At 37.9% G+C, this 12,676-nt stretch overlaps 1 protein-coding gene across 2 annotated transcripts in view; it reads left to right on the forward strand.

Moving 5' to 3' along the window:
• Window positions 1–4,103: 4,103 nt before the first annotated feature.
• Window positions 4,104–12,676, forward strand: part of LOC120634834 (zinc finger protein 354B-like) — a 40,628-nt gene continuing 32,055 nt past the window's right edge. Inside the window, exons 1-4 of one of the 2 annotated variants that reach the window (XM_039905661.1) lie at window positions 4,104–4,218; window positions 5,732–5,795; window positions 6,460–6,602; window positions 12,431–12,668. In XM_039905661.1, the coding sequence (XP_039761595.1) occupies window positions 5,733–5,795; window positions 6,460–6,602; window positions 12,431–12,668 (444 nt within the window). In that variant the 5' untranslated portion in view covers window positions 4,104–4,218; window position 5,732. Of the gene's footprint in view, window positions 4,219–4,553; window positions 4,732–5,731; window positions 5,796–6,459; window positions 6,603–12,430; window positions 12,669–12,676 lie in introns of those variants that run through there. The other variant, XM_039905662.1, reaches the window with a different exon arrangement.

Here is a 12,676-nt window from a genome sequence, read left to right on the forward strand (position 1 = left end):
GTGCATAGTATTTTGCATGTGGTGTTAGGGCTGTATCTGATTTCATTCAGTAATAACTATGGCAGTGGTTTACTCAAAAACTATTAGGTTTCTCAAATAAATCTTGGAGATGTTTCGGTTTTCATTTACACGTATTATATTAAACTGGTTTAAAGGAATTTAGAATGCCAGAAATATAGCATTCCGAATCATCTGCCCTCTTTCAAATGGTTTTATGATAAACGATATTTCGACTAGAACGCATGCCATCCTTGTTATTATCGTTCCTTCGTGGCTAGCATAGGCAGTCTCCCGCCTATATAAAGATTTTTCATCGTCTCCTTAATTGCACTGGCAATGGATAAAATTACTTTCCACGTGTCAAAGCGTAGTAACAGGAGAAGTTTACAACCGTTAAACATTATACCTACCGTAGACAGAGAAGTATGGAGGGTAGAGGTAAGGAGAGTCATCTTATACGGGAGAAAAGTTGAAAAAGTGTCCAGTTGTATTCGCTAAATAACAGTTCAAAAATCCTCCACAATGGCGCTGGTGGATGCACAGGGTATGGTATGAATGTAGCAATCGTAGATGAATTGAAGTATGCCGAGTTAAAAAATTTAATGTCATTATCGACTAAAGTAGTTAATTATTGAGAATTTCAACAACTTACGTTGTACAAAATATTGTGGTAAATATAACCTTACTTCCTTGTTTATTTTTCAAGCCTACTCTAACAATATTTATATTTGGCGCTTCTTTTAGGAGTTACCTTGATGCAAATGTGGCGCCATCCTAATTTAATACATTTTGACGACACTTTTTCATATACACAGATGATCCTCCTTACCTCTACCCTCCATACAGAGAAGTCAATTTTACTTCTCTGACTACGATACCTACCTATATTAGTTAGATAATCATGTAATCCGTGTCATATATCTATGGTATGAATGGACTCTATGATTATTATGAGTCTGTATTGTGTAACATTCTTTGTATGGAGGGTAGAGGTAAGGAGAGTCATCTTATATGGGAGAAAAGTTGAAAAAGTGTCCAGTTGTTGCGCTAAATAACAGTTCAAAAATCCTCCACAATGGCGCTGGTGGATGCAGAGGGTATGGTATGAATGTAGCAATCGTAGATGAATTGAAGTATGCCGAGTTAAAAAATTTAATGTCATTATCGACTAAAGTAGTTAATTATTGAGAATTTCAACAACTTACGTTGTAAAAAATATTGTGGTAAATATAACCTTACTTCCTTGTATCTCCATACTTCCTTGTTTATTTTTCAAGCCTACTCTAACAATATTTATATTTGGCGCTTCATTTAACGGTTACCCTGATGCAAATGTGGCGCCATCCTAATTTAATACATTTTGACGACACTTTTTCAAATACACAGATGACTCTCCTTACCTCTACCCTCCATAATTCTTTGGTCTTTTGATTGAGCCAAGATTTAGTTACTAGCGTTTTATTATCAAATTAAGTTAATAATACAATCCGTGTGCACATGCTTGTAAAATGAATAAAACTATGGGATACGTTAAAAATTTTATCCTTTCTCCATAGAGGAAATGCGTGCTATGGAAGAAGACTATTTTTAGACATGGCAATTTCGTTTAGTTTAAGAGATATGTACAACAGAATTAGTAACGTTGTAGCTTAACTCTTAATATATTTAAAGCCTCTCAATCGTTAAATACTAATTTCCCCAGTACGATCCAGTTCTGTGCGAAAGCTGAACCGCTGAAGGTGTCCGATAGGCCATGCCCGGACTACGGAGAAACCTGCTTCGGCGAAGTGTGTCCCGCACAAGCGGGCGCTGCCGCTAAGTAGAATATGCTTGCTGCTGAGTACTGACAGTTTGTGTTTTATATTATATAATAATAGTTACAGAGACAATGGTATGTAATATTTCGCACTTTAAATGGGATAAAATACGTAACTATAGTCGGAAAAATGTAATAGGCCCGTTTTAACATTTGTGCAAGACCATAGAATGTAACTTGGAACGAAACTGAAAGAAACAAAAAAATAAAAATCAATTACATACAGTGTTTTAAAAAATACGTAAATTTTTTTGGAACGTTAAATAATATGAAAGAATATATCGCGAGTATTCTTTTTGCGCTTACTTCATAGTAGCATGCAATTTATAATTGTTGCGAAACGTTCCGAAAACAGTTACGTTCTCAGTCTTTTTTTTTTTATACTAGAGCTGTAACCATTTTTTTACTGAATATCGAAATTAAATATTGTGTAGTTATCTTTACTGCAAAGAATGAGCTTGGTTCTCAAAATGGGTTCTAAATAATGAGTCTGAGATGATGTATCTGACCAAGCGGCACATGACTGAAGCGTCCCCGCGCGCACTGCGCAGTTTTTCGTTCCTCATCTTGTAAAGTTGACTGTGCGCTCGTTTAAGTTTGATATATATTGTTTACTATTACGTTTACTATGGCTCTTCTATTTTGGACATTAATTTAAACATAGTGATTTGACTTGATTTTTGTGTTTGTTGTTATATAGTACTAACTCTGTTTCAACATGTTGAAAAGTGGACGTATAATCAACAGCCAGTCACGCGTATTGGTTGTGAAGTTAAAGGAATACTTTGAACGAACGAACACTTTACAATACATAATAATATCTATCAAGTACTCATACAAACTTGAATTGATTTATCGTGAGTATCGAGTACAGAGTCTTATGGTTCCATAACTAGTTACGTCGCGATGACAAATGTCAAAACGGGCCTATTACATTTTTACGACTATAGTATCCTCATTAATCTGCGGGGATTTTGATGGGGACAAAATTTAAGCTGTCAAAGGGCAGGCAGTTCAGTGTTAAAATAAGAGATCAGCTGCCCGATTTCCTAAATTTTCCAACAAGTTACCATCTCGTCGTGTTCATAAAAGACTCATTATTTGCTAGCGCTGGTTGTCATTGACCACTGACCACCGCTTAGCAACGGTTGGAAAGGTTGTTGTCTTGGTAATTCTTTTATCTATATATAAGCATTATTTTTCTATAGTGTACCTACTTAAAATGAAAATAAAAAATATACTAATCCAAGGTTTTACATTTTTCATTTATTCCTTCCACCTGGAATATTGACCGATCCTTGGTCATAAGTTAATAAAAATTTTAGTTCAATATTTCTGCATAATATTTTTTAATCCACTGACAAGGGCATATAAGTGGAATACAAAATTTTACTTGTCCACCAGCCAAATCAAGACAACAACAGGTAAAAGGAAAATTTAACCTTGATTTAATATTCAACATTTTAGAGCTATTTTTAAGCTGTCACATGGAAGCTATATTTGTGGTTTGTGGTTAGCGTGTAAAATGTTCAAATATTGAACACTAGTCATGGCAATCGAATATGACATGATTACCTATTCATAATGGTGATGCCAAAGAAGAGATAGATACACAAGTTGGAAGTTTTTGATCTTTTTATGGTAATCGGATGCTGGCAAGTGTGAAGCTCGCTAAAAGTTGTAATGTCGTCGACATTGGGGTAAGGTCAACCTAAAGGCGTCCCAGGTGGGACTCAAAGCACTTCAGACGCCCCCGTTACCATTGATAAGACTCGTGTGTGGATAACGTTACAAATTAGGAAACACGTCCTCGCTGGCACAGAGCTGGCTGTCTAAAGGTTGTACGAGCCCTGCATATCGCACATACGTGCTAGCTACGAAACAAATCGAATACATTTCTTTTAATTAAACGCTTCCCAAGTCAGTTTTTATGTCAGGTATTTAAATTTATTTCGTCCTGCTTTTGATTGTTATTGTTGCCCCTTAAGGGGTCAAGTCCTTTATCCAAAAAACTAAGTAAATTAAGTGAGGCCAACTAGCCGGTAAACATTCAATCCATTCGTATTTGACGGCGATAACTTTATTGTTACAAAAATATACACGGACATTGCTGTACGGTGATATACCTATGCCTTTTCCCTAGGGGAAAGAATAGAGAATAGAAAATGGAAAATGTTACAGCACCATAGACAAAATGCTGACACCAAAGAGGATACAAACATTGGCGTTTAATGCCAGTTAGTTGTGTTATCTACATTCAGTGCGGTGGTGACGTACGTAACTATTAGAAACGTAATGGTGGCTGCTTGTGTAAAGAAATCATTGCTGACAACTTATTTGTAAAATTTCTGAAAACCTTCAGAAAATTATAAATTCGAATGAAAACTTGACCCTCAAATCAGGTACATTATCTAAAGTTGCTGTGTTTTTTATGTAGTTTTTCTTTATTTTCGATTTAGTTTCATATTATGTTGATCAAAATGGCTGACCTTAGAAATAATAGGACACAAAAAGCTTTAAATTTAGTATTCTTTTATATTATAATGGTGGCAATAGATTTAAAATTAGAGGCAACTGATAACAATGTCAATAAGGTTTTAAAATGATAAGAACACTTACAAGTTATTTGAAATATATAGCAAAAAACTTTCATCGAGTTACATAATTTTGAATTCGGAACCTGTCGTCGAGAACCATTATTCACCAAATCAAAATTTCCGAATATTTTTTTACCTTTAAAATACATCTCAAATTTCAACTACTGTTTTCAAGTTTTACTAAGCTAAATCACTCATTCCACATGGGGTACCTATTTACAAATTTACATGCAAGGTGAAAAAGCAGTTGTTACAAGGAATATGCTTAATGTATAAATACTTCAGAAGAAAACTTCCCCATCATCAATAAAAAAGGAGGTGATACATATTCTTTGCGGAAACATGCTGTTTTTCTTCTCTCTTCACCACAATGTTTTACATGTGCGTGAACTCTTTGACGGCCGACTGGCGCAGTGGGCAGTGACCCTGCTTTCTGAGTCCAAGTGGTGGAGGTGTTTATATGAATATTATTTATAAAAATATTAATCAGTTATCTTAGTACCCATACCTGGCCATAAAGGGTAACAAAATGGCTGATGAACTTGCAAAAACAGGTGATTTGGAGAAGCAAATTGGCCATGAGCCGGTCTGCGGAATACCCAAAAGTCACCCACAAACCTATTGCAATTACCACACACTCATTCGCTGGAGACAACTCCAAGGAATTAACCATTAAGACCATTCAACAAAAGGGCCTCATCTGAGGCATAAGCACTCAACAGAAAAAACCTTTGCATCCTAGTGCGAGCGCTTACGGGGCACTGTGGTCTTAACAGACATATTTTCAACCTAAAGCTGCAGGACACAGATCTATGTAGACTGTAAGGAGGCTGCGGAGACGCCGCTGCATTTGATCTGTTCCTGCCCCGCGCTGATGCATAAACGCAGCACTCTTTTGGGGAAGCACATAATGCAACCAGAGGATGCTAAACTTCTTCCAGCAAGGAAAGTGCTGCTTTTCCTGAAGGCGACCAAAGCTTGCTGGGAGATCTAGACAGCGGCGTCACAATAGATCGTAGCCGGTCAACGTGACACCAGGGACCAGACGAACCTGAGCCGCAAGCAGAAGAAGAAGACGTCCCCAGACCCATAACACAAGTTACTCTTACTTTGGGGCTAGATGGCGATGTGTGTATTGTCGTAGTATATTTATTTTATTTATTTATTAACTCTACCAATCCACACTTGGCCAGTGTTGTGCACTACAACCTAAACCCTTATTCTGAAGGAAAACCAGTGCCCTCTGTGGGCTTAACAGGTTTATGATGATTATGATGATGAAAATGATTGAGATATTCATTATGTATTTTTATTCTAGGATGAATGGATGCTTTATCTGCAACAAAGTTTCTTTACGGAATGCTGTGAGCGTGTTTGGGGAAGTAAGTGTATAAAAGTTGCATTGAACCACTAAAATGGTCTGTATTTTGTATGGAGGCCCCTTTCGAACCTTTTACCCACCTAGTATATTTCAGTCAAGGACTACCTTGTAGTGGAATAAAAAAAAATTGAATTACACATAGTGTCCGGTTTTGTCGGTGGGAAAGCCCATAAAGCAATAAACAGAATATTTTAAAAATAAACAAAATCAAAACTTAATTCAGGTAGATGTATAGCAGGTGCCTTAAATTAATAAATAACAATCTATCACCTCAAAAGCCTGCAACAAACTACTGCTTAGTTTGTGACTTTTTTTTATTACCATCTTACTTGGAATTAATAAATAATGGATCTAGCTAAATCCCCAATGGATACAACAATAGAGAGTAAAGTTTAAGTTTTGTCATGCGATCCGGCTAATGCCCGGCGCCACTATACCCGGAATGTTGGTGTGAAATACAAATGGCCAAAGACAAGACCCGATGGAGAGAGATCATATATGACAAGATTACTCGCCATAGCAGTGATCAAGATCCTCGGTCATGAGGGACCGACTAAAGAGAGAGAGGATCTAGCTAAAGCAGTTTTGCTGAAGCTTTTTTGATGATTGAAATTATTTTTTTTATTGCTTCTAACAGATTAAATTGTGTTTACTTTTCCTTGCAGATACCATTTAAATCGGGCAAGAGTACAATTGCAGTGATCGGTGAGGTAATTGATAAAAATATCAACAAGGATGCTGTACATACTGAGTTGCTATGCAGGAAGTGCCAAAAATATATTGTAGAGTATGATTCCCTGCAAGTCAGGTAAGTTCTTTTTATTTATCTGAATCTAATTTTTTTATAGTAATAATTCACAGACCAGACTTAGACAGCTGAAAACCATAACCAACACAAACAGAGCAAGCTACAATGTGCCACACTGCACCCTTCAACCTCAGGTTTAAGTTTTACCTTCGTCATATTGTCACTACAAGGCACGGGTCTCCTTCCACAACGAGAGAGGCCGCCCAGTAAGGATTGGTGGACTAAAAACTCTGAGAACATTATCGAGAACTCTCAGGAGTGCAGGTTTCCTGACGAAGATTTCCTTCACTGTTGAAGCAAGTAATGTTTTAATTACTTAAAAAGCACATAACTTAGAGGTGCGTGCTGGAATTCAAATACGGCCCCTCATAAGTCAAGTTGAACTCCTACCCATTGGATTATCATTGCTGCGCAAGCTTAATATGCCTCTAATTACTCCGAACAGAACAACAGCAATAAGCATGGTTTTAGATCCCCAGACAATCTCTATCACAAAAAGCTCTATTACTTGAATGAATACTTTTGAATGAATGGATGAATGAATGAATGAATTAATACACTTTTACTGTACACCACAGAGAAAATTTACAGAGATACAAATACAACAGCACAATAAGGTAGAAAGTTGTTAAGTTTGTTAAGTTTTACTTATGGAGGGTAGAGGTAAGGAGGATCATCTGTGTATATGAAAAAGTGTCGTCAAAATGTATTAAATTAGGATGGCGCCACATTTGCATCAAGGTAACTCTTAAAAGAAGCGCCAAACCAAATATTGTTAGAGTAGGCTTGAAAAATGTTATATACAGTCAAGTGTATACATTTAAGAAGAACTTATGTGGTACTTTTTTACTTTGTTGTTTAATAAAGTGAATTAAGTGGGTATGTTGAAATATTGTATGACAAAGTCAGTTCGAGTCAAGCTACCTAGCTAATACATATTGTTATTGCGAACTCTCTAGTTTTATTTATGTTCTTAAACATATTAGTGGCGACGTGTGGAGAAAATTATACAAAATGGATAAAAAAGCAATAAGATTTGAAGAATACAACCCGGAATCGTCAAATTGGGACAGTTATATAGATCGATTGAAGTTTTGTTTCGAGGCGAATGGCGTCATTGTAGATAATGTTAAACGCGCTAACTTTTTTACAGTTTGTGGTTCGCGGGTGTACGACACTTTACTTGCTTTAATTACGCCGAGAAAGGCTACTGAAGTGACTTTTGCGGAAATAGAAACTCTTCTCGGTAAACACTATAGCCCGAAGCCTAACGAAATATCGATGTCGTTTAAGTTTTACAAACGCGATCAAAAACGTAGTGAGTCTGTATCGGACTTTATAGCTGATGTGAGAAAACTTAGTTCGAAATGTAACTTTACCGATTTAGAAAGAATGTTGCGCGACAAACTCGTGTGCGGGATGAGTGATAGTAGATTACAATACGAACTTTTGAAAAAGGACAACTTAAGATATCAAGACGTGGTGGATGCTATGTTGGCATCCGAGAGCGCGGGGCGCGACGTGCGCATGATTCACGCCACCGCCAGCAACAGCAGCGGCGCGACCGCCGACGCAGCTACGCCCGCTCCAGAAGCTGGCGAGCCGATGGACGTTAACGCGGTGCAACCAACGCCGTCGCGCATGTGCTATCGATGTGGAAGCCGGCATCCCGGGGAGTGCCGATTTTTAAACGCGATTTGCCGATATTGCAAGAAACGCGGTCACATTGAAAAAATTTGTATAAAGAAAAATAAGACGAATAACAAGAGAGACATCAACTTAACAGAGGAAGATGATCATTTAAACGGTATATATAGCATACGGAGTACAGCACGGGTCCCTCCCTACGAAGTGGAGGTTATAATAGCAGACGTGCGCGTTCGTATGCAAGTAGATACAGGTGCCAGTTTCTCTCTTGTCAACGAGCGCACATGGAACGTGCTCGACAAACGCCTCCCGCGCGACTCTCTACAACCGGTGCAGTTGTCTCTGCGTACGTGGAACGAGACTCCAGTCAAACTTCTAGGACAGGCTACTGTATCGGTCCGTTTTAAGGATATCGTTCAAGTTCTGAACGTCATAGTGGCTAAAGGCACCGGGCCAAACTTGCTTGGCCGAGATTGGTTATCACCACTCAAAATAACTATGAATATAAATTTTGTTGCTAATGGTGATCTTGTACAGATGGAAAAAGTAATAGCCAATCACGGAGAAGTGTTCAGGGATGGCCTTGGTACTTACAAAGGTAATCCAGTAGCTATTCATGTTAAATCAGGCGCAAACCCAAGATTTCTTAAGGCTCGCCCAGTGCCATATGCGCTTCGAGAACGAGTGGAGAAGGAAATAGACCGGCTAGAGCGAGAAGGAGTATTGCGAGCAGTTTCGTTTTCGGAATGGGCTACCCCGGTGGTCCCTATAGTAAAAAAGTCTGGGGAAATAAGATTGTGCGGAGACTACCGCAGTACAGTCAATGAGGCAACTGAGTCCGATACGTATCCAATGCCAACGGCTAATGAAGTTTTTGCAACGGTGGCCGGTGGAAAATTCTTTACAACTCTTGACTTAGATCGAGCTTATACACAAGTCATTGTAGACGACAATACATCAAAGCTGCTCACTTTAAATACATGTAAGGGTCTGTACACTGTGCACAGACTGGCATTTGGTGTAAAGGCATGCCCAGGAATTTTCCAACGATTAATGACGTCGTTACTAGCTGGTATACCAGGAGTTGCAGTTTTGATCGACGATATTATCATCTGTGGGCGTACAATGTTAGAAATGCACGAGAGGCTAGACGTCGTACTTGAAAGAATCGAAAAAGCTGGACTTCGTTTAAACAAAAATAAATGCAAGTTCGCTAAAGAGAGGGTGGAATTTTTAGGATTTGTTATTGATTCGGAAGGCATACATCCGGCACCGAGTAAGGTGGAATCAATAGTAAACACTCCAGCCCCTAAAAACAAAAAAGAGTTACAAGCATTTCTTGGGCTTTATAACTTCTATGAGCGATTCATACAAAACAAAGCGACTATACTTGAGCCTTTACATCGATTATTGGATACTGAACAGGATTGGAAATGGACGAAGGTAGAACAAAATGCATTTGAGACAGCGAAAAGGTTACTTACATTTGACGTGACTTTGATACATTACGACGTAAACAAGCCCGTAATACTCACGTGTGATAGTTCTGAGTACGGAGTGGGAGCTGTATTGTCTCATGAGATGGAAGATGGTACAGATCGCCCAGTTGCAATGGCATCTAGAACGTTACATTCGCATGAAAGGCGTTACTCTCAACTTGATAAAGAGGCCGCGTCGATTATGTTTGGGATTACCAAATTTCATAACTACCTGATGGCGAGACGTTTTCGTATAATCACGGATCACAAGCCACTGCTCGGGATTTTTGACCCCAAAAAACCTATGCCCAACATGCTCTCACCTCGGTTGACTAGAATTGCTATTGCACTTACTTCACATAACTATGAAATAACATACAAACCTGGACCAAAGATTGGTAGTGCGGATAACCTAAGTAGATGGCCACAACCGGTTCCAGAACAGCCTGAACAGCAATTATGCGACATTTTGCTAATGGCTGAAACACCTGAAGACTTTCCCTATGATGCAGAACACATAGCTTCAGCGACAAGACAAGACAAAACCTTGTGTCAAGTGGTACACTATATTCAGCGCGGGTGGCCTGCAAAAGTAAAAGATAGAGAATTACGACCGTTTTGGTTACACCGGTTAGAGTTGTCGTTGCAAAATGACTGTATACTCCTTGGTTGCAGGGTAGTAGTGCCAAGATCCTTTAGACAACAGGTATTACAAGTTTTACACAAATCACATACAGGAATAGTACAAACTAAAGCAGTAGCGCGAAGCTATGTGTGGTGGCCAGGGCTCAATGAAGATGTCGAATCGTTAATCGGCAGTTGCACAAAGTGCTTAGAAAACCGACATATGCCGCCAAAGACGAGTCATGAATGGATTACACCAGCAAGACCATGGTCAAGACTCCACATTGATTTTGCTGGACCGTTTCATAGCAAGTATTTTTTAATAATTGTTGACGCACACTCAAGATGGCCTGAACTATATATGGTTAACAACACAACGTCAGCTACAGTGATAAGACTTTTGAGATCAGCTTTTGCAACACACGGGTTGTGTGAAATGTTGGTGTCTGATAACGGCACTTCTTTTGTATCGAGCGAAATGCAGAAGTTCTTGAAGGCTAATAATATTCGGCATGTGACTACTGCACCCTACCACCCCGCTACTAATGGGTTAGCGGAGCGGATGGTACAGACAATAAAAGATAAGCTAAAGAAAATGGACTCCTTATCATGGGAGGTTAGAATTCCTAATTTATTGTTGGCGCTTAGAAGTACGCCATGCACAACAACTAACAAAAGCCCTGCCGAATTGTTAATGAAGAGGCGTCTACGAACACTTTTAGATACTCTGCATCCAGATAACCTGCAAAATAAGAAGACAGAGAAACAGATAAGCAACAATAACCAAAAGAAGCCACGACAGACTAATGTAAGTCAACAGATAATGTACAGAAATTATAGCAATATGGGGCCAAGATGGCTACCAGGTATCATAAACGAAAAAATAGGTCCATCGAGCTACAAGATTGAAACCAATGATGGTGTGATTGTTAATCGACATATTGATCAATTAATTAAAAAAACAGCGGCAACAACTCAGACAGAAGAAAAAGAGGAAAATAATGGAACTCCAATGCCCAACCAAGGAACTGAAGAAACTGATGAGAACATGAATGAGGACTTAAATGAGGGAAAAGAAGGAAGTAGTCAAGGATCTGAGGCAATAATTACCATACCAGATTCTTCTCAATGGGCTGAAATGTTAGGGATTCCTTCTACCTCGGAAAGGACAGGCAAAATCAAAAATAAATGTAGTATGCGTTCTAAGTCACCGTACCAGAGACCTTAAGTGACTAAATAATTATCAAAATTGGGGATTATACTTGAATTAGTTATTTGATTTATATTCGCTTTAAGTTTGGTTTGTATTCTGTTGGTTGATTAGATTTAGTTTATTTTTAGAAGTATATATATTCTTTGGTTATTGTAAAATCATTCTTTTTGGGGAGGTATGTTATATACAGTCAAGTGTATACATTTAAGAAGAACTTATGTGGTACTTTTTTACTTTGTTGTTTAATAAAGTGAATTAAGTGGGTATGTTGAAATATTGTATGACAAAGTCAGTTCGAGTCAAGCTACCTAGCTAATACATATTGTTATTGCGAACTCTCTAGTTTTATTTATGTTCTTAAACATATTAAAAAATAAACAAGGAAATAAGGATATATTTAACACAATATTTTGTACAACGTAAGTTGTTGAAATTCTCAATAATTAACTACTTTAGTCGATAATGACATTAAATTTTTTAACTTGGCATACTTCAATTCATCTACGATTGCTACATTCATACCATACCCTGTGCATCCACCAGCGCCATTGTGGAGGATTTTTGAACTGTTATTTAGCGTATACAACTGGACACTTTTTCAACTTTTCTCCCATATAAGATGACTCTCCTTACCTCTACCCTCCATAGTTTTACTGTCAGCAAAATGTCAGTATCAACTTGGAGTTAGGAAATTACCATTTTCTCATGCATATTTTTTAAGTACTGCACTCAAAAAAAACACTGTTTTCTTTCTATCTAAATCTATTTATGTTAAATGTTTGGTCAATTAGGTATTAAACCACTGGTTACTCTTAGGTGCATTTATTTTCAATGATTTTTAAAAAAATTGTTATTTTCTATCTCAGGTTAAAACAGATAAAAACGGAAGTTATAGAGAGTTTCAAGAAATCTTTACAACGTTATAATTTAAACTATGACACCTACGACGATGAGCATCCAAAGATCAACATACTGTCCAAGAAGTCTGAGCCCAAAAAGCTGGTGTTACAAGCGTCAAAATTACTGCCCCTACCGCCGGACTTTGTGTTGTCAGATGGAAAATGGTCTATGGCTAAAACAGGCTCAGCTATACCTAAAATAAAGGTAAATAT

Source organism: Pararge aegeria, chromosome 25, assembly GCF_905163445.1.
Source record: "Pararge aegeria chromosome 25, ilParAegt1.1, whole genome shotgun sequence".
In the NCBI taxonomy this organism is placed as follows: Eukaryota; Metazoa; Arthropoda; class Insecta; order Lepidoptera; family Nymphalidae; genus Pararge; species Pararge aegeria.